Raw genomic sequence first — 19,258 nt, forward strand, 5'->3', positions numbered from 1 at the left:
AAATTCTATTTATATATCAAATTTAAAAGAAAAAAAATGTAAAATAACAATTTGTTAAAAGTCCCGTGCTGCTGTGTACTATGGTACAATCCCACTGTGCATGTAGCGACACTCAGCACGTAAAGTATACAAGTTTATATGTATATTCTATAGTCTTTGGTTTGACTGAACGTATTTCGCTTTGAATTCTTTTATCAGCTTCTATTTGAAAAGCTTTTGTTATAGAATGATGTGGAGCCGCTTCCGCTGTGCTGCTTCCTTGTTGTTTTCACAGTGAAGGCTCCACGTGTGTCCAGAGTGATGCCAGTAAACAGAAAAAGAGAACAAGGAAAAGATGCTGCTGTGAGTCTGCCACTGTTTATATTCGTTATGTCGTTTTTAACAGGATCGGCTCATTGTCATCAACTTTAAGAAATTTGTCACAGAAAATTTCACCACTTAAAAACTGTCAAAGTGTCCAGTGTTATGATTCTCTGGTGTAGTATGTAATAATTGTAATGCATAAATCATAATGCAGCACTAAATCATACAACATATGATATGACAATATGTGAACTGTAGTGTGAGGTGTCTAGGTGCCAAAGGCAAGGGCTGGATTTAACCAATAAAAAAGGTAAACAGTCGCTTAATCCCCCGGGAAATCTGGGAGCCCTCAGTAAATGCATAGAAGCATAAATTAAATGATATATAACATAGTTTTTTATTATATGTTGGTGAAGGTCTAAAAAAGATTTACGCCATTATTACGCACATGCAAATTTGCCCCCACCCCTAATCATGAAGCTGTCCAGCAGTTAATTCAGGTAAAAAGCATTCATTCATTCATTCATTCATTTTCTTTTTGGCTTAGTCCCTATATTAATCTCAGTTCGCTACAGCGGAATGAACCGTTAACTTATCCAGCATAAGTTTTTCACAGCAGATGCCCTTCCAGCTGCAACCCATCACTGGGAAACAACCATACACACTTATTCACACACACATACACTACAGACAATTTAGCTTACCCAATTCACCTGTAAAGCATGTCTTTGAATTGTGGGAGAAATCGAAGCACCTAAAGGTTTAATTAAAAAATTAAAGAGTTGATTTACTATTTTTAGTTGTGAATTCATGTTAAGAAAACAAATCAGTTAGAGTGTAGAGATTGTATTAAAATATAATGTATTAAAAAAAAGGGTAACACAATCGCCTCACAGACCCGCCCTTCGGCTGGGTCAGTTGGCATTTCTGTGTGGAGTTTGCATGTTCTCTCTGTGTTTGCGTGGGTTTCCTGCGGTTGCACTCAAAGAAAATGAGTGAATTAAAGGAGATTGAGGGATATAGGAAAAGGACAGCAAAATAATTACATATTATATTGTTATTACTGCAAGTGACTAGAATTGCTTAGGGCTCCCAAATCAAAAAATCCACCCCTGCCTTCGGAGCCAGGAAATGGAAAGAAAAAAAAGTCAGTGGAAATGTTTTTCTAACAACAAGGAGTTACCAATTTGTCAGCAATAATAATTTAATATAAACAAATATAATATAATAAATCATTTTCATTAAATATTACAATATCAGGGTCCATACACATTTGTACTACTGGAATTTTAAGAAAACAAATCATTTATTGTGTAGAGATTGTATTAAAATATAATGTGTAGAAGAAGATTGAGTGATATAAGTAAAGAACAAAAATAAATAAATAAACATACATAAGGCGCATATTACAGCAACTGACTGTTGGGGTGCCACAGACTGTTGGGCACCATGGCTGGAATGGCTCAGGACTCCCAAATCAATAAATCCACCCCTGCGTCCAGGAGACAGGAAATGGAAAGAAAAAAGTCAGTGGAAATGTTTGCTGACAAAACTTGCATCAATGAAATATAAGTTGTGTGTGTGTGTGTGTGTGTGTGTGTGTGTGTGTGTGTGTGTGTGTGTGTGTGTGTGTGTGCATGTATATATAAGTATGAGCAATATCACACTCGTAGCAGTGCGATATGGTTGTATATCAGCACTGGGAGGCGTGCCTTAGTGTCCCACTAGTAACGATATGCAGCCATATCGCACTGCTACTTGTGTAATATTGCATTTATACAACAGTCGTTGGCATAATTGTGTAAATAAAAAATAAAATCAATGAAGTCTAAAAATCCTTTTGCAAGAGGAACTACTTTTTTCTACAATCAATTCTATCTGCAGCTGATTTCAGAACAGCAGAAGCCGTTACTAATTCACCAACGTCATTTTAGAGCTAGTGTTTGAATGATTCTCTAGCGTAATGTCTAACGTATCTGATGACAAAACAGCTTATTTTGATCACATTTTAAGATTATAAGGCTGAACAGCATAAAATGTCTAGATGTGGCAGTCAAGAGATATTTGCCAGTATTTCTCTGTTGCAATCGGGAGATCACAATAATTAACCACAATAATTGTTCCTAAAATAAGAAACAAAGCTCTTTTTACTAAACTAATCTGCAGTAACCAAAACAAGAGACTCATTAGAAGCAAACAGATGGCCAACCAAAAAGTAACTCAGGGTTATAGAGTGGCCAACACAAAACACCTATAGTCCTGATATGTGAGCCCCATCTCGCACTCAATACACTACAGTTTTATGGTATAAATACAGCACTACATCATACAAAAGAGAAAGATCGACTCAGAAAGTCACTTACCAGTTTAATAATGATTTGATCAGCTGTAGTTAGAAGAGTTTTTCTCCTCTAAGGCCTTCTAATGCAGTTTCATTCTTGTGGATGGACAACATCAATCGTCTTTGCTCATTGATAGGCTGATGGATGATAATATTTTTTCTTCTGGAGAAAGTCTTATTTGTTTTATTTCGGCTAGAATAAAAGCAGTTTTTATTATTTTTTAATCAATTTTAGGGACAAGTTTATTAGCCCCTTTAAGCTATTTTTTTTCCCGATAGTCTACAGAACAAACCATCGTTATACAATAACTTACCTAATTACCCTGACCTGCCTAGTTAACCTAATTAACCTAGTTAAGCCTTTAAATGTCACTTTAAGCTGTATAAAAGTGTCTTGAAAAACATCTAGAAAAATATTATTTACTGTCATCATGGCAAAGATAAAATAAATCAGTTATTAGAAATGAGTTATTAAAACTATTATGTTTACAAATGTTATAAAAATCTTCTCTCTGTTAAACAAAAATTAGGGGGAAAAATAAACAGGGGGGCTAATAATTCAGGGTGGCTAATAATTCTGACTTAAACTATATATATATATATATATATATATATATATATATATATATATATATATATATATATATATATATATATACACACACACATACATACACACACATATATATACACACAATTATCAAGGTAAAAAATAAATAACAAATTGGATTAAAAAAATAAAGCGAATAATTAAAAACAATATCTAAAATATTTTAAACATTAAAAAATGCCAAAATAGAAAAATTATTGTGAATTATATTAAATATATAATTTTCAACTGGATTAAAGTGAATATTAAAAAGTATTAAAATAAATAAGGAAATAAATGTGTCTATGCATGCCAAAAACAGTACTATAACGACTAGGAAAAAATAGTAAATATTGAAAAGTTTATTATAATAATAATAATAACCTAATAATAATTCAGACCTATTTATAATATACATTTTAGATAAATGAAACACTCTAAACCTAAAGGGTTAGATCACAAACAAAAAAAGCCAAATTCTGCCATCATCTCACCCTTGTGTTCTCCCAAACTGTGACATTCGTTTGTGAAATACCTCTTTTCCTTTCACATTCTTCCTCAGGTACAAGGGACAAATGACAGCAGTGTGGTCAGTAAGGTGTCAGCAGCGGCACAGGGCTACTTCCACGATGATTTCCTCAAGCATTTTGTGTGCAAGATGTCAAGAAGAGCTCCACTCATTAATAGGTAAAAGGTTTGGAAAGTTCAGGCTGTTTTGATAATTCTAATGTCATACAAGAGAGTTTATACTGTATCTATGATGCGTGTTTATTTCTATGTCAGAGGTTATTATGTGCGCTGGAAGGCAGTCGATCACTGTGTAAAGCAGTTTCTCCATGCAACAAAATCCTGCCTCAGGAGACAGGTGGGAAGAAATGTCCTTGTTTTTTGTATATGTGTTCTTACTGTGTGGAGAATGAAAGATATGATCATATCCTCCTCTTAATCTCAGATTCTGTCACTGGGAGCAGGGTTTGACTCGCTGTTTTTCCGGCTGCATGCAGAAGGAGCTCTTGGAGGTGTCACGGTTTTTGAAGTTGACTTTCCAGAAGTTGCCCATCGCAAAGCGGCCTTGATCAATAGCAATGCTTGCCTAAAGGACACATTGCCTGATTGGGAGACTGTCCTGAAAAAGCAGACTAGTAAGACATCCATTGTCACATATTTTTAATGGATTATATGACCAATAAGAGTTTTGTCTTGACTCAAAAAAGACAAAAAGAGTCTTTCAACTATCAATACTGTAACTTAGGTATTATTTACTGTACATTAAAATTAAATTAAAAATGATGATAGTGATTCACAAAAGACAGCCATAAAATATGTCAATAAAAATACTTGCTCCCAGAGCCGTTTATGTCGAAGATGATATTTAGTCGCACTAAATGTTTTTACGAGGTGGCTTGTTAGCCCAATGCTTAACCCCCAACCTGGAGAACCAAAACATACACTACAGCCAATTTAGCTTACCCAATTCACCTATAGCGCATGTCTTTGGACTTGTGGGGGAAACCGGAACACCCGGAGGTGCGAACAGGGGGAGAACATGCAAACTCTATACAGAAATGCCGACTTACCCTTCCGGGGCTCGAACCAGCAACCTTCTTGCTGTGAGGTGACAGCGCTACCCACTGCGCCATTGTGCTGCCCATCAATGAAAACAATGAGTTTATATGCCAAAAAACGCATATTATCACCAATATTAGTACTTATATATGGTATGATGTTTTCCTTTTTTCTTTACCTCCATCTGTGTATTTATTTATTTTTAATGATTGTTATTATTTTCTGTGATTATTTTTAATCTTATAAAAATTGTTATATTTATTTATTTGGTAAATGATTAGTTAACCTATTTGCTATTTGGACATTTGGATTAGAAGGCATGGCACATTCTTTCTAAATCTTGTCTATGATCTTATTTCTGGAAACACATTGTACATTCATGCTGATAAATTGTAATAAGCATGTCAAAAAATAATAGCATAATAAAATCTTATAAAAGCCACCAAAAATTACTAATTAATTTGAAATCTTTATACTTTGTTCACTGTTTTTCTAACAACAAACATTTATCAATTTGTCAGCAATGATCGTTTAAAATATAAACAAATATTCATTCATTCATTTTCTTTTTGGCTTAGTCCCTTTTGTAAACAAATATAATATAATAAACTATTTTTATTAAACATTACAATATATGGGTTCATACACATTTGTACTACTAAAATTCCGAGACCAAAACTTTCAGGTGATTATTCATGACCTATTGTTTCCTGCAATGTCTACAAATGTTGTAAATAAGAAAAAAAAAAGTTTGATCAAATTTATTACAGCATATTAAAAAAATGTATGTAGTTCATATTTCTTTTATATCTGTAAAATTATTTTAGAAAGTATCTTGCTGTCTGTGTAAACATTTTAGAAATGTTTTGCTTGAGTTTTCACAATTAGTAGTGTAGAATAGGCTTGTATAGTAAAATAGTAGTATACAGATGGACTTACATTTTATGTTTGTGGCTCTGTACATATATGTTGTATCATGGTTTTATTATTGTTTTAATGTAAAAGCTAACCAGGGACAAGGACAGCAAATTAGCTTCATGCTAAATGCTCTATGTACATGACATTGGCTGTCTTTGAATAACAATGCTCTTTGAATAACAAAGTGTTTTGTCCCTGTTACATAAAAAACAAATTTAAAAACTACCTTTAGCACCCACAATATCTTAACTCTGTAGTTAGAGATTGTTTCTGGACATGACACTCAACATCTATCTTGAATTACGGTCATGTGAAGAGACGGACAGCGCAATTATCATCTCAAATATGTTTGAGTTCACATATATTTCTTAAACAAACATCCATGGCTTTTCCAAAACATTTTGGATTTATTTGTGTTTCCAAAACTTTTCCAGACCCGGAAAAGGGCTTTTCAAAACTTCATGACTTTTTCAGATTTTCCAGCACCATACAAACCCTTCAGTATATAAACTGTATAATTCATAAGAAAATATGAGCAGATCTTTCTAGTGAAATTCTCCAAGTCTGTCTGTGTTTCCAAAAAAAATGATAAGTGTTAGAACAATCACAGTGTGTTTCCTGCCCATATATAGATGCTGTGTTCATCAGCAGTGGTCATTATAATTTGATTGGTGTGGATGTCAGGAAGGAGCAGGAGGTGGAGGCGACTCTGAGCGCAGCTGGATTGCAGTGGGACAATCCTACACTCATCCTGTCAGAGGTGGTGCTTACTTACATGGAGACACAATGGTGAGGATGTGAATTCGGTATGGGACAACAGTTGAGCCTTGGTGATCATTCTGTAGTCTGTTATGTAATCTGATATCATTGTCTTTTTGTTTCCTCTAATCGTTTCCCTTTTTCTACTGTACCATAAAAAGAGGCCATAGTTAAAGCTGCAGTAACATTTGGCACTTTTAGAGGTTAATAAATAAAACAGCATGCTTCTATTGATAGACTGAGGTACATTTCTCTATTTATGGATATGGCGAGTCACTCATGTGCTGTGCTACTGCACTGCAATGATCGACCCGACAGATCAAATATAGTCCCGTTATGATTCTTTGTGAGACAGGATTCATGTGATTGCTCTTTAAATCAATTCTGAACAAATTAATGCAGCTTTTACTGTTTTGAAAACACTTTCGTGTATTTTTTATCATGCATCTTTTTTAATTCTTTTTCATCCAGGTCGGATGCTGTGATTGGCTGGGCTGCAAGGCTCCTCCCACAGTCTATGTTTGTGATGTATGAACAGATCCGCCCAGATGACCCATTTGGCAGAGTCATGCAGAGCCACTTCCTGAAGCTTAACTCTAAAATTCATTCTCTACAACAATATCCAGACACTGTGGCTCAAACCCAGAGATTCATACAGCAAGTAAGTCTCGTATTAAGATTTCATGGCCATTTATAATGTTTTAGTAACTTAATTTAAATTAATGCTTTAAATAATGTAACATAACAAGTGGGATGATATTGAAATTGTGTTGGTATATTTACAATAATGACTGGTTGACTGGTCTGGTATGATATATATGTAGGCAGGCAGGCAGGCAGGCAGGTATTAACCAGTCATTATATATAATGAATTATTAGCCCCCTTCATTTATTACCTCCCCTGTTTATTTTTATTTTTTCCCACTTCCTGTTTAACGGTTAGAAGATTTTTTTTCAACACATTTTTAAACATAATAGTTTTAATAACTCATTTCTAATAACTGATTTATTTTGTCTTTGCCATGATGAGAGTAAATAATATTTTACTAGATATTTTGCATAACTAGGTTAACTAGGCAGGTTAGGTTAATTAGGCAAGTTATTGTATAACGATGGTTTGTTTTGAAGATTATCGAAAAAAAGTGTGCTTAAAGGGGCATTTCATTTTGACCTTAAAATGGTTTATAAAAAATTAAAAACTGGTTTTATTCTAGCCAAAATAAAACAAATAAGACATTCTCCAGAAGAAAAAATATTATCAGACATACTGTGAAAATTTCCTTGCTCTGTTAAACATCATTTGGGAAATTTAAAAAGGAATAAAAAATTCAAAGGGGGGCTAATAATTCTGACTTCAACTGTATGTATGTATGTATGTATGTATGTATGTGTGTGTGTATGTGTGTGTGTATATATATATATATATATATATATATATATATATATATATATATATATATATATATATATATATATATATATATATATATATATATATATATATATATATATTGCAGTGTTACTCTTCAAAAGTTCAAAGGAAATTAAAAGATTAATTCAGCAAGACTACCCTCAATCAAAAGTGAATTTTTTTATTATTTTTTTTTTGTGTGCTATTTTTCATTTTCTATATATTAAAAATAAAAAGCTTACTCAAAGATATTAAGTGGAAATTTTGATAGTTAAAATAAATGTTTTTAACACCAAATTAGCATAATAAAATATCTGAATGATCATGTGACTTTAAAAACTGGAATAAGTGGAGCTAAAATTCTAATTTGTATTTTAAAGTTTTTTATTTACAAATATATTAAGTAATCAACATTTATCTCACATTATAACAGATCTTTATCTGCCACAGGGCTGGGAAAAATGTGTCTGTCTGGACATGAACCAGTTCTACTTTGACCTTCTTCATAAAGATGAGCAACAGAGAGTTGAAAATCTGGAGCCTTTTGATGAGTTTGAGGTGAGCAAATGAACTCATTCCCAGAAAGAAAAAATTGTCTGAATGATTTCAGAATTACCACTGAGTCTAACCAAATGACATGTTTATCTTCACTAGGAATGGCACCAGAAATTTTCTCATTACTTCATCCTTACAGCCTCCAAAGGTTCTGTGACCAGGCAAGCTCTTCTTACACTACCAAATGGTATGTATCATTACCTACATTACATGTATGACTAGGGAAGGTGGCATGATAATTTGAGATGCATGCACTCTTTTCCTAGCATCCTCCATTCCTCTAATGACTCCTCAGTGGGACACACATCCTCCTCTGGTCATACAGCCCATGTGCGGATCACCATCTGTGGAGGCTCTCGGTATGGCATCTGCCCTCCTGACCCCTGAATTTATTCTACTCACCGGAGGCTTCGGAAGAAACGGAAGAGACACTGCAGCAAGGGTCCTGATCAAAGAGGAGGGTGGCTGGAAATGTGCCTGTGTAGAAGTACATGGAGATAAAGGTGACTTATCATTGGTTAGAAGCTACATTTTGGAAATAAAAACTTTCCAAATAATCACAGTTAAAAGGAGTTAAAAGTGTAGAAGTCCATCTATTAGCCCAATGACGAAACTAACAGCATGGTCGAAGGTATGGCCTTTTCTAGTGCTCCTGAATAGAATATTGTTATTTATTAGAATGTATTTGTATTCGTTTTTTAGCTCCGAATTTAATCTGACTCTAATTTTAAATGATGCAAAAATTTAAGCTGTATTTCTAAATGTGAGAACGGATCACATTCATTATTTATGACTTTATTTAGAGTTTTGATTTATATCTGTTCCCTTACTCTTCAGTAATACGTTCATTATAACCAAACGCCGCTCAGAGTTTCACGCCCCGCGTTTGCGTGTCTTCCCACGAACAGTATGTCAACACTCTGAAGTTAGCCAGAGGATGTACAGTAGGGTTAGCTAATACTTTAATAGTCTGGTTGCCAACTGCTCACTTATCCTAAAAAGTAGTAGATTTAGCCACTTCCAGACATCTTGCTAATTTCAGCAATAAGATGATTAAAGTTCTCCATGCTGTCATGCCAAAACGACTCCGTACAGTCAAATGTGCCTTAGAATCAATCTAATCATGTCGAATCATAAAGGTAGCGCAAGACTCCGCTTAATCTACTGGATATAAAAAGATTTCAGGAGAATTCAGAATGAATCAAAACTTAACATTTTATTTGTCAGGCAAAATTGTATTATGCCAATTACATAATAAAACAACCAGAAAGCCAATTCAGAGATGATGCTGTGAACATACAACATCCTTTACTCAAAGATAAATTAAAGAGTTAGAGATGCATACCTGACCAGAGAAGTACGTTGCAGCATAAGTCTCAGAGATGCTGCAACGGGGTGTCTTGACTACAAGATGCCAATGATATTTGTTCACATTTCCTGTAAATACTCAACTCAGAACAAATAGCCATAAATTCAAGATAATAGAAGCGTCACCGAGACCCTTGCCTGGTGAATTTGAGGTGTTAATTATCTCTATAGGGGGGAGCATCTGGCAGAGATTTTATCAAAGCCAAAAACCAAATCAACAAATACCAGTGAAATATTACAGTGAAATTAAGACCACTTTACCAATCACACAGAGACATTTAAAATGATCTCAAACATGAATATAAGGCTACAAGATACACCATATTAAAACCTTGGACATTTTTGTGAAATTTGCTCTGAACTTAAGAAGGGGGGCTTGAGGTGAAAGGAGAAGGGTGAACTTTCTCGCAATCGCCCCTGGTGAGGTGTAGCTCTGTCTTTCCAGCTCATGTTTGCATTGTCAACAGTGATTTGAATAGAACAGTTAAACAGCTGGTTTGCTGATCTTCTTCTCAGATCAGAAAGTCTATTGTTTTATTGCATAGCAATTCTTGTGGTCTTGTCTCAGGAAATTCCATAACAGTTCTCAGAGCCTGATATTATGGAGAGATTAAGCCATCTTTACAAAAGTAATATTGGATGCCTGCAAAAATCTATTAGTGTTCATACCTACTTATTGTAGTTTTTCAGAATAACCACTTTGACCAGTTTATAAGTGAAAGGCAATACCTGACATTTGTTGTCCTCAGTGGTGAGTCTTTATCAGACGTTGACTTCTGTCCCTGGTGGTGGAGCCGTTCTCTTTGGGGGCAGATCTTCTCCACTCAGTCCATCAGGAAGTGTCGTTTTGGTGAGCGTTGACCTTGCTGATGAAGTACAGCTTTCATTCAAGAAAATAGTTTGTACTGGCACTGGTCCAAAGCCACGATGGCGACACACATCTACTTTAATATGCTACAACGGTGAGATTTTTTACTCTATATATTTTGTGCAATATAAGAGGCAAGCAATAACTTCTTGTTCACGTGTAATTTCAGACAAGACCTTTTTGTTTGTGTTTGGAGGACGTTCTGAAAAGGATCCGGTTCTAGGAGATGCACATTTCCTTTGTTTGGAGGACAAGCACTGGACTGAGGCATGTATTAAAACATATTGAAAACTTACAGTTTGGTGGTGACTTTGTTCAGAATTGTTGCAAAACTATGTTTTAATGCATTAAGTAAAAATATAAAACACCTTTATTTTTTTTGACATTTTCTAATTTTGGATCACGATGCATGCATCATTTTGGACTTTTTAAAATTTTATTTAATTTAATTTTGGATCATGACCAAACACGCATGCAGTTTCGACACACTGATGTGTTTGGTACTGGGTGTACCAAATTTGGTAGCACTTTATTTAAGATTCCTGTTTTGCATGTGCATATTATAGCTTATAACAAGGTACCATCCCTTAACCTACACCCAAACATAACCCTAACCCGTTTAGTTTATTAATATAACCATATGAGCTGCATTTGGCAGATGCTTTTTATCTTAATTCCATTGCTGTTGATGGTGTACTTTTTTATCACTTCATGCATATGTTGATTTTGCTGGAGATTGAACATTTATCTAAACATTGCTAGCCCCATGCTACATCCATGTGTTTTTATAATAATGTAAAGAATATGGTTTAAAAATAAATAATTTACTCCCAAAAGCATGTTTGTGTTCTTGTGTGAATTTCATATCTTAATTTTAAACATAATATAAGCATAATAAAAGAACCTAAACATTCTAAAAGTAGTGCAAGGCCCATTAGAGGTTATCTTCTAAGAGTGCAACAATGGTCCTGTGTATTATCTGAAATAGCCATCACATCTCAAGAGTGATTGTTATGTAATCTTTTTTGTGCTTCCATCAGATTACAGTTGTTGGTGCTGGTCCGGAAGCCCGCCACTCCCATTCAGCTTGTGCCTATGGAGGAGGGCTTGTGATATTTGGAGGTTTAGGGGAAGGAGGCAGACCTCTGGGGGATGCCCTTTATCTGAGACCCACATCATCAGGTTTCTGCTGGGAGATGAAGGATTTACGTCCACCTCCAGTGCCCAGGTTCAAAATGTTTTCTTATAAATATATTTATTGATGTCATCAGTGTTATTTGATTTAATATTTTGTTTTTCAAACCCAATCTTTAGAGTTTACTGCTCAAACTTATTTTTTAGAGGTGTATTCACTTTTTATTTTTTGCTCTGACTTTTGAGACTTCTCACTAGGGCTGCACGATATATCGTTTCAGCATTGATACCGCAAAGTGTGCATCTGCAATAGTCACATTGCAAATATTTGCAATGTCCAGTCTGGATTATAGTTGATCAGGAGCTACAGAATTGTATTTAATCACTTTATTTATATCGACTTTATATAATTTATGCAAAAAACATTTGTTAATTAGAATTTGTGTCTTGTTTCCAGCCCAATATCTACATTTCAAAGCGAAACAAGATTACTTCACTTACCCCACTGGCAGATCACTTCCTTAAAACAAACAAAAAACTATTATTTTTTTTTTCACTTGTTTCTTCTGAAAGTGAAAACTAAACAATACTGTTATATGGTCTAAGAATCTTTTGATATTTAGACTAGAAACGAAACAAAACAAAGTAAGAAAAGCATTTTTTTTTTGCATTTTGATTATTCAATTTTTTACTCTCCAGAAAACAGTCAAGTAGAGCTATTCAAACCATCTTTGAAACTATCTCAATATATCTAAAATATCGCAATATCAGATTTTTTCAATATCGTGCAGCCCTGCTCGTCAAGACTTTATTTTGGTGTGAGAAATGTAAGGAATGCATCATAAGAAAGATATGTGCTGCTTCTGTGTGATGGAAATCTCTATTTTTAGATACTCTCACTCAGCTCATGTAATTAATGAGAAGCTGGTTGTGGTTGGTGGAGTCTGGCTTCAGGCTGATGGAGTACCAGGAGTTTCTGTAATAAATCTCAACACTGGAAGCTGTGTGGAGATCCAGCTGGATACTGTAAGTTACTCGAGCACTGGCTAATGGTTTAATATAAAATTGATCATTTTGGCTTTAAAATCATTATAGATTTTAGTTAGAATTTGTTTTTGCTTTTACTTCATGTTTATAGTAATTATTTTTGTATGAACAGGTGTTCAGTCTTAGGAAGTTAATTATATTAGAAATTGTATTTTTGAATAATAATTCAATTTTGGAATATACAATTGAAGTCAGAATTATTAGCCTCCCTATATATTTTCCCCGAATTTCTGTTTTAATGAAAGAATTTTTTTCAACACATTTCTTAACATAATAGTTTGTTGTTAACTAATTTCTAATAATGATTTATTTTATTCTTGACATGATAACAGTACATAATATTTTACTAGATTTGTTCAGGATACTAGTATTCATCTTAAAGTGCAATTTAATTAGGCAAGTCATTGTATAATGATGGTTTGTTCTGTAGACAATTGGAAAAATATTGCTTAATTTTGACTTCAACTGTATATACATATGTGTATTCAATTACATGTGTTAATTCTTTTCAATAATAATAATATTTAAAAATGAATCCCACTTTTTATCGAACAGTAAGAGAGGCACCTGAGGACTGCATTTTATATTGTTGTGATTTTTATAGTTTGTTCCAGCATAAACCTTTTTGGATTTGTTGTCATGATTTATCTCTGTTTCTAATTGTTTCAGTTGTGTGTGCCTTGGCCTCTGATGCTGCATTCTTTCTGCTCTGAGCTTCTGGATTGTGAAGGCTCTGAACTGGTGCTCATTGGTGGAGGTGGAAACTGTTTCTCATTTGGAACTCACCTCAATCTCCATCCCGTAACTGTGGATCTTAAACCAATACTATGCTGTTGATTTTAGTCATAGCACTCAAGCACAAACAACAAACGAGCAAAAAAATGTGCTGCTGAGTGAGTCTCCAGCCAAACTTTTATTTGAGCCAGAACTTTGGTTTGAGCATGCAACCAAATAGCCCAAGCACTGTGACAGAAACATCACTCTGTGAAGCGACGGAAAGACTGAACGCTGGGACAGATTGCGCCCCAGTCCACTGGTTTGCGGTAGTTGCCCTTATCCAGGAAGTACTGGTGGCCACGATAGTTGGGATGCTCATAGAAGATCCAGTATCCGTCCAGAACTTTGCAGGAATGGACCTCTCGCAGACGGAACCTCTCCTGCACTGATGGACAGTCTTCAATGGACTCTATAGCCTGGCCTGTGAAGTCGGGTTTGTCGTACAACTGAACCTTGTACTGCATTCCACTCGTCTGCATGGGTTAGATGTGCAGGATCAATGAAACAAAAAGACAACAGAATGAATATTTATGTTTATGTCCATACTTTACGACTTTAATAAGTTTTTACATGAATAAATGGATGCTTTTATCTTTTTTGCCCACTTTGAAGGACTTTGCTGTCCACTGATTTAATCTGGAGAATTTTCAAAACATATTACTTCAATTATATTATAGTGTTATGCTTCTGATATTCAAGTACTGGGCCAAACACCAGGGGCGTAGCAACCGGGGGGGACAGGGGGGATCCGTCCCCCTCCCTTTTAGAGACAGACCATTTAAAAACAGGTGATTAATAATTATATGAACATATGATCTCATACAGCTGTCCCCCCCACTTTTAAAATGTCCACTACACCCCTGCCCAACACAATGACTTTGTCCATATTCAGGGTCCGTACAGGTGCTGGAAATCCTGGAAAATGCTTGATTTTTAATATAGTGTGTTCAAGGTTAGAAAAGTGCTTGGATTTTGGACAAAGTGTTTGAACCTGCTTGAATTTGAAATTGCAGGTCTCGAAATTGCGACCATTATGGTTGCATATGCGGCCGAAATTTTATCTTTGCAAGCTCAAAATATATTTGGGAGCATTTGTGCGAGAGCATAAAATTGTTGCCATGCGACCAGTTTTAATTGCAAACTGTTCACCGTATGCGCGTATTTAGGAGACATTCACGCAGAATGTATCTTTGCAGCTAAAAACACCAAACGCAGTGCTCAGAAATAGTTTAAAACAGTTGTCATGTCAACTTGCTGGAACAGTTCATTAATTTGCTGTAAGAATATTCTGGGACTCATAAGGATTTAATTTATTGCATGAATTTTGAATCGCAATGCACATGAAATATCATGAATGACGAAAGTTTGGTACTACACCCAAACAACATCTGACTGTAAGTTGATTTTTTGAGATATCAACTTTAGGTAGAAAGAGACTAAACTTAAAAAGATACTTCATCCAATAACTGAACTTTTATTTATTTACCATTTATGGGTGAACTATCCCAATAAATATATACTTTAAAGTATTCAACAGTTTAAGTTAAAATGTCATATTGTGATTTATAAAATAGCACAATGGATTTAATTGTGAAAAAGTACATCCAGCATATAAACGTCATTTACAGTGGTGGTTGGGTGCTGGAAAACCATAAAAATGCACCTTGAAAGTGCTGGAATTTGAAGTTGGAAGAGGTGTAAGAACACTGCATATTTCACCAAACTTTGAGTTAAAACAACCCAGGCATTTTTGTTTAAAAGTGCATAAGGCCTTCAGGCAGAAAATGTTGTGAAATATTATAGATTTTGCATGTCTTACGTAATGCATTTTATTCTAAATTAAGCCAGTGATGGAGAAGATTAAAGAGAATTAGATTGACTGGAGTGTAATTATTTTTATGGTTTATTGATTACAACAAGCGTCTGTTATACAGACAAATACAGTCTTTCAAAATGACTCTATTGAAAACAGCAGGCCATATGGAAATTGATCTGCTGGCAACACCCTTACGGCCAAATTAGTTAACCGGATGTAATGGTTAGAAAAGCTCTAATGCCTGACCTTCCACTTTTCAGACACTGGCTTTAACCCAGCAAATTGAATTCAGTTCGAGCACATAGTGCAAAAGTCTGATATCTCAGTCTAAGAACAGCCAATCTTCCAGGTTTTACATTAAATTATGATGGTCCCTTTTAACATTTATTGACTAGGAGAAAGCTTGTTGACCAGAATTCATTTGAATATTATTACATTGTTTTAGGCATGGGCCGGTATAAGTTTCTGATGGTATGACAACCTTGGATAAAAATACCACGGTTTCACGGTATTGTGATTACTGCTCTAAAATAATTTTTTTTTAAATGTCTGGATAAAACTTTTTCCCTATTGAACACAATAAGTTTTATTATAAGAAACGTTTATAATATTTTGTAGCATTAAACATGTCAAGCTAAATAGTTAAAATAATTAACTTCTGCTCTCTTCATTAGTTTCAAAACCACAGATTTCTTTACAACACATAAAGAAATACATTAAAAAATTACAAATACTTTGGAAACGGTATAACAGAACATTTTAGTGGTATTAAAACCTTGACTTTTCCAAACCGTGGTAAACCTTGAAACCGGTTATCATCCCATGCTTACACTGTTTACAGGGTTCATACGGTCATGGAAAACCTGGGAAAAGTCATGGAATTTTTTTTTTAATTCAAGGAGAATAACTGCAAAAAGCTCAACTTTAAGAAAAAAGTCCCAGGCTTTTGCGCCTGATCTTTAAAAGTGCGTTAATAAATTTGACTAACAAATCCCTCAGAATATAACCAAAATAAAGTATAACCCAATATTTGATGTATTGATAATATCTGAACTTACAAAGCGGATAATCTTGCAGGAACTGAGGCAGTCATTGAGTCCCATCCAGCCCAGGTACTCCGGATACTCGCCCCTGGTCAGCAGGTAGCGGTTCCCCGCGTAGTTTGGCCGCTCATAAACCACCCAGGCGCCGCTTTCCACACGGATCGAGTTGCAGCGGCTCAGGTAGGTGTGGAAGTCGGAGCAGTCGCTGTCGCACTCGTAACGGCGGCCCTGGAAGTTCTTGTCCTCAAAAAACACAATCTGAGAGACATGAGGTTGAAGACCACTTTTTGAAGGCTTGTCGTGTAACGTAACCTCAACATAATTCGTACGAATTAGCCACTAAACTGACAAAACGTAAAATACTTATCAATGCTTTTAACCTTTATCTGGGAATGATAATTTTTTAATTCTATTTTATGCACCCAGCATGTTAAATATGTAGGGTTGTGTATTAAGGTATTAAGTAAATGTGATGTTTAGTATATTACAGGTATTTGCATTACAATATTAGTCAGCAATATTGGCTTAATCAGCTATCAGCAGCACTGGTCAATCTGATCAGTCATAAACCAATATGATCTATTAAAAAAAAACTATGATTGTTAAAGTTTAGACTGATCCACAATGGAATGAGCTGCAAATAAAAACACATTTCATCAACTACACCAAAAACAATTAAGGACTAAAGTTTCATTAATGTATACTCACTGACCACAAAACATTTAGACAATCTCCAAATCAAGGTGTTTTAAATAGTGTCCTCATTTAAGCATCACAAAGACATGAATATAACTTATGAGTTGCTGATGAGTTTACAATATTGCAAATTTTCTACTTACTGCATATTTTTACATTTCTTTCCAAAACAACTGTTGAAATTTACGAAATAAGAATAACGAATAAGTACAATTTACAAAAACTATCATAACCATAACTAACATTCACAAAGCAAAACAATATTGTTTTTTATGCAACTAATCTAGATTTTCAGCCCCTTTTCCATTATATTCAGTTCTACTCACCCTGCCCATCTTGAATATTGTATTTAGGCTGGTCAGGAGGAAGTTGTCTGAAGTCCAGAGTGAATGATTAGGGGGCTGTTTAAATATGCAGCTCTCAAACGTCAAAATGACGAGAAGGGGAGGGCCAGATATTCACTTTGTCATGAAAATGAGATCCAAAAATCGAGTCAGTGATTCTCGCACTATTCAGGTTTTTTCCAGAAAAGCAAATGGGGATTAAAAGGATAATGACTAGCCTGGCATAGCCATTCATTCATCCTGACACACCACTGCACCCCACGACTGGACCAACTTGAGCCACAACAAACACAGCATACTGACCAGCACCTGATGCCAAGAGCACTGCCAAATAAAGAGCCCGGACTCATTGGATTGTGTGATGCCACGTTGAATGCCACTCATTACACTGGCTCAGCTCTTTTCAACAAGCACGGCCACTGACAAATGAACCAACTAACTAAACTAAATCTGGAGAAAATGACATAGATTTGAGTATAGTCAGTGATTTAGGTTTATAATGCCAGACACATTGAAATTATTTATTTGGCATATACTCTGTCAGAATTACTGACCTTTTTTTGTGTGCATAGCATTAGACCTACGTCACAACATAAAAAGATTGAGAAGTCTTTCTTTCAATGTAATACAGTAAAAGTAAAACACAATATAGAGATGTAAATAACATACACAGACAAACAAATATACAGACAGAACCCTTTTTACCAAAATAACTGATTGTATTTAGATTTAGCATAGTTTATAGTTTGACCTAAAGTAACCCCTGAAGTAGCTAATCAGAGCTTACTGTAGGTCACAATACACTAAGTATCCCTCAAAACACTGAAAAGATGTATATAATTTAAATAGAAACATACTTTTGATCCACTGAAGCATGTGTTACACAAACAAACATTACCGAAATTGGCACTCTGGATATGTGCCCGCCAGACCAGAGTCAACTGATTTTGCCAAGAATAATAACAATTATTAAACTTTCACTTAGTCATAATACACACTAAAATAATAACCAAAAAATCTATCTATCTATCTATCTATCTATCTATCTATCTATCTATCTATCTATCTATCTATAAACAATTCTAACATTTTTGGCTCTATACACGAACATAATGGATTTTAAATGAAACAAACAAGATGTGCTTTAACTGCAGACTGAGCTTTAATTTAAGGGTATTTGCATCCAAATCAGGTAAATGCTGTAGAAATAATAACAGTTTGTGCATGTGCCTCCCACTTGTTAAGGGTCCAAATGTAATTGGACAATTGTTCTATGGCCAGGTGTGTGTTATTCCCTCATTATCCCAATTACAATGAGCAGATAAAAGGGTCCAGAGTTCATTTCAAATGTGCTATCTGCATTTGGAATCTGTTACCATCAGCTCTCAAGATGAGATCCAAAGAGCTGTCATTATCAGTCAAGCAAGCCATCATTAGCCTGGGAGAAAAAAAAAATTCTGAGAGATAGAAAAAACACTAGGCATGAGCAAAACAACTGTTTGACAACACCAAAACACTTTGAAGACCACGGAAAACAACTGTGGTGGACGACTAAAGCTTTCTTTCCCTGGTGAAGGAAATACCCTTCACAACAGTTGACCAGATCAAGAACACTCTCCAGGAGGTAAGTGTATGTGTTTCAGAGTCAATAATCAAGAGAAGACTTCACCAGAGTGAATAAAGAGGATTCACCACAAGATGTAAACCATTGGTGAGCCTCAAA

General features: G+C 34.9%; 2 protein-coding genes across 2 annotated transcripts; one reads left to right on the forward strand and one right to left on the reverse strand.

Annotated features, from left to right (window-relative positions):
• Positions 1-102: 102 nt before the first annotated feature.
• Positions 103-14,247, forward strand: lcmt2 (leucine carboxyl methyltransferase 2). The gene is made up of 14 exons (XM_056465710.1): positions 103-342; positions 3,796-3,920; positions 4,017-4,098; positions 4,186-4,375; positions 6,350-6,506; positions 6,948-7,137; positions 8,338-8,445; positions 8,542-8,629; positions 8,709-8,945; positions 10,560-10,772; positions 10,848-10,945; positions 11,719-11,906; positions 12,703-12,838; positions 13,529-14,247. Exons 1-14 carry the CDS (start codon positions 301-303, stop codon positions 13,694-13,696), a joined length of 2,022 nt encoding a protein of 673 aa, XP_056321685.1. The 5' UTR covers positions 103-300; the 3' UTR covers positions 13,697-14,247.
• On the reverse strand, positions 13,826-17,526 carry crygs2 (crystallin, gamma S2). Its single transcript, XM_056464901.1, has 3 exons — positions 17,518-17,526; positions 16,511-16,834; positions 13,826-14,109 (listed from the first exon to the last, which is right to left on the reverse strand). The coding sequence occupies exons 1-3, from the start codon at positions 17,524-17,526 to the stop codon at positions 13,837-13,839; spliced, it is 606 nt and encodes a 201-aa protein (XP_056320876.1). The 3' UTR covers positions 13,826-13,836.
• Between the last annotated feature and the right edge of the window lie 1,732 nt (positions 17,527-19,258).

The sequence above is a fragment of the Danio aesculapii genome, chromosome 9 (genome assembly GCF_903798145.1).
Source record: "Danio aesculapii chromosome 9, fDanAes4.1, whole genome shotgun sequence".
In the NCBI taxonomy this organism is placed as follows: Eukaryota; Metazoa; Chordata; class Actinopteri; order Cypriniformes; family Danionidae; genus Danio; species Danio aesculapii.

What these genes read in the sequence shown, in the direction of transcription:
- lcmt2 (XM_056465710.1), top strand. Translation starts at nt 301, where the DNA reads ATGCCAGTAAACAGAAAAAGAGAACAAGGAAAAGATGCTGCT. An exon ending in AACAAGGAAAAGATGCTGCT is followed by an intron (nt 343 to 3,795) that starts GTGAGTCTGCCA and finishes ATTCTTCCTCAG; the next exon opens with GTACAAGGGACAAATGACAG. An exon ending in CGTCCACCTCCAGTGCCCAG is followed by an intron (nt 11,907 to 12,702) that starts GTTCAAAATGTT and finishes CTCTATTTTTAG; the next exon opens with ATACTCTCACTCAGCTCATG.
- crygs2 (XM_056464901.1), bottom strand. An exon ending in CCTGCAAGATTATCCGCTTT is followed by an intron (nt 14,110 to 16,510) that starts GTAAGTTCAGAT and finishes TAACCCATGCAG; the next exon opens with ACGAGTGGAATGCAGTACAA.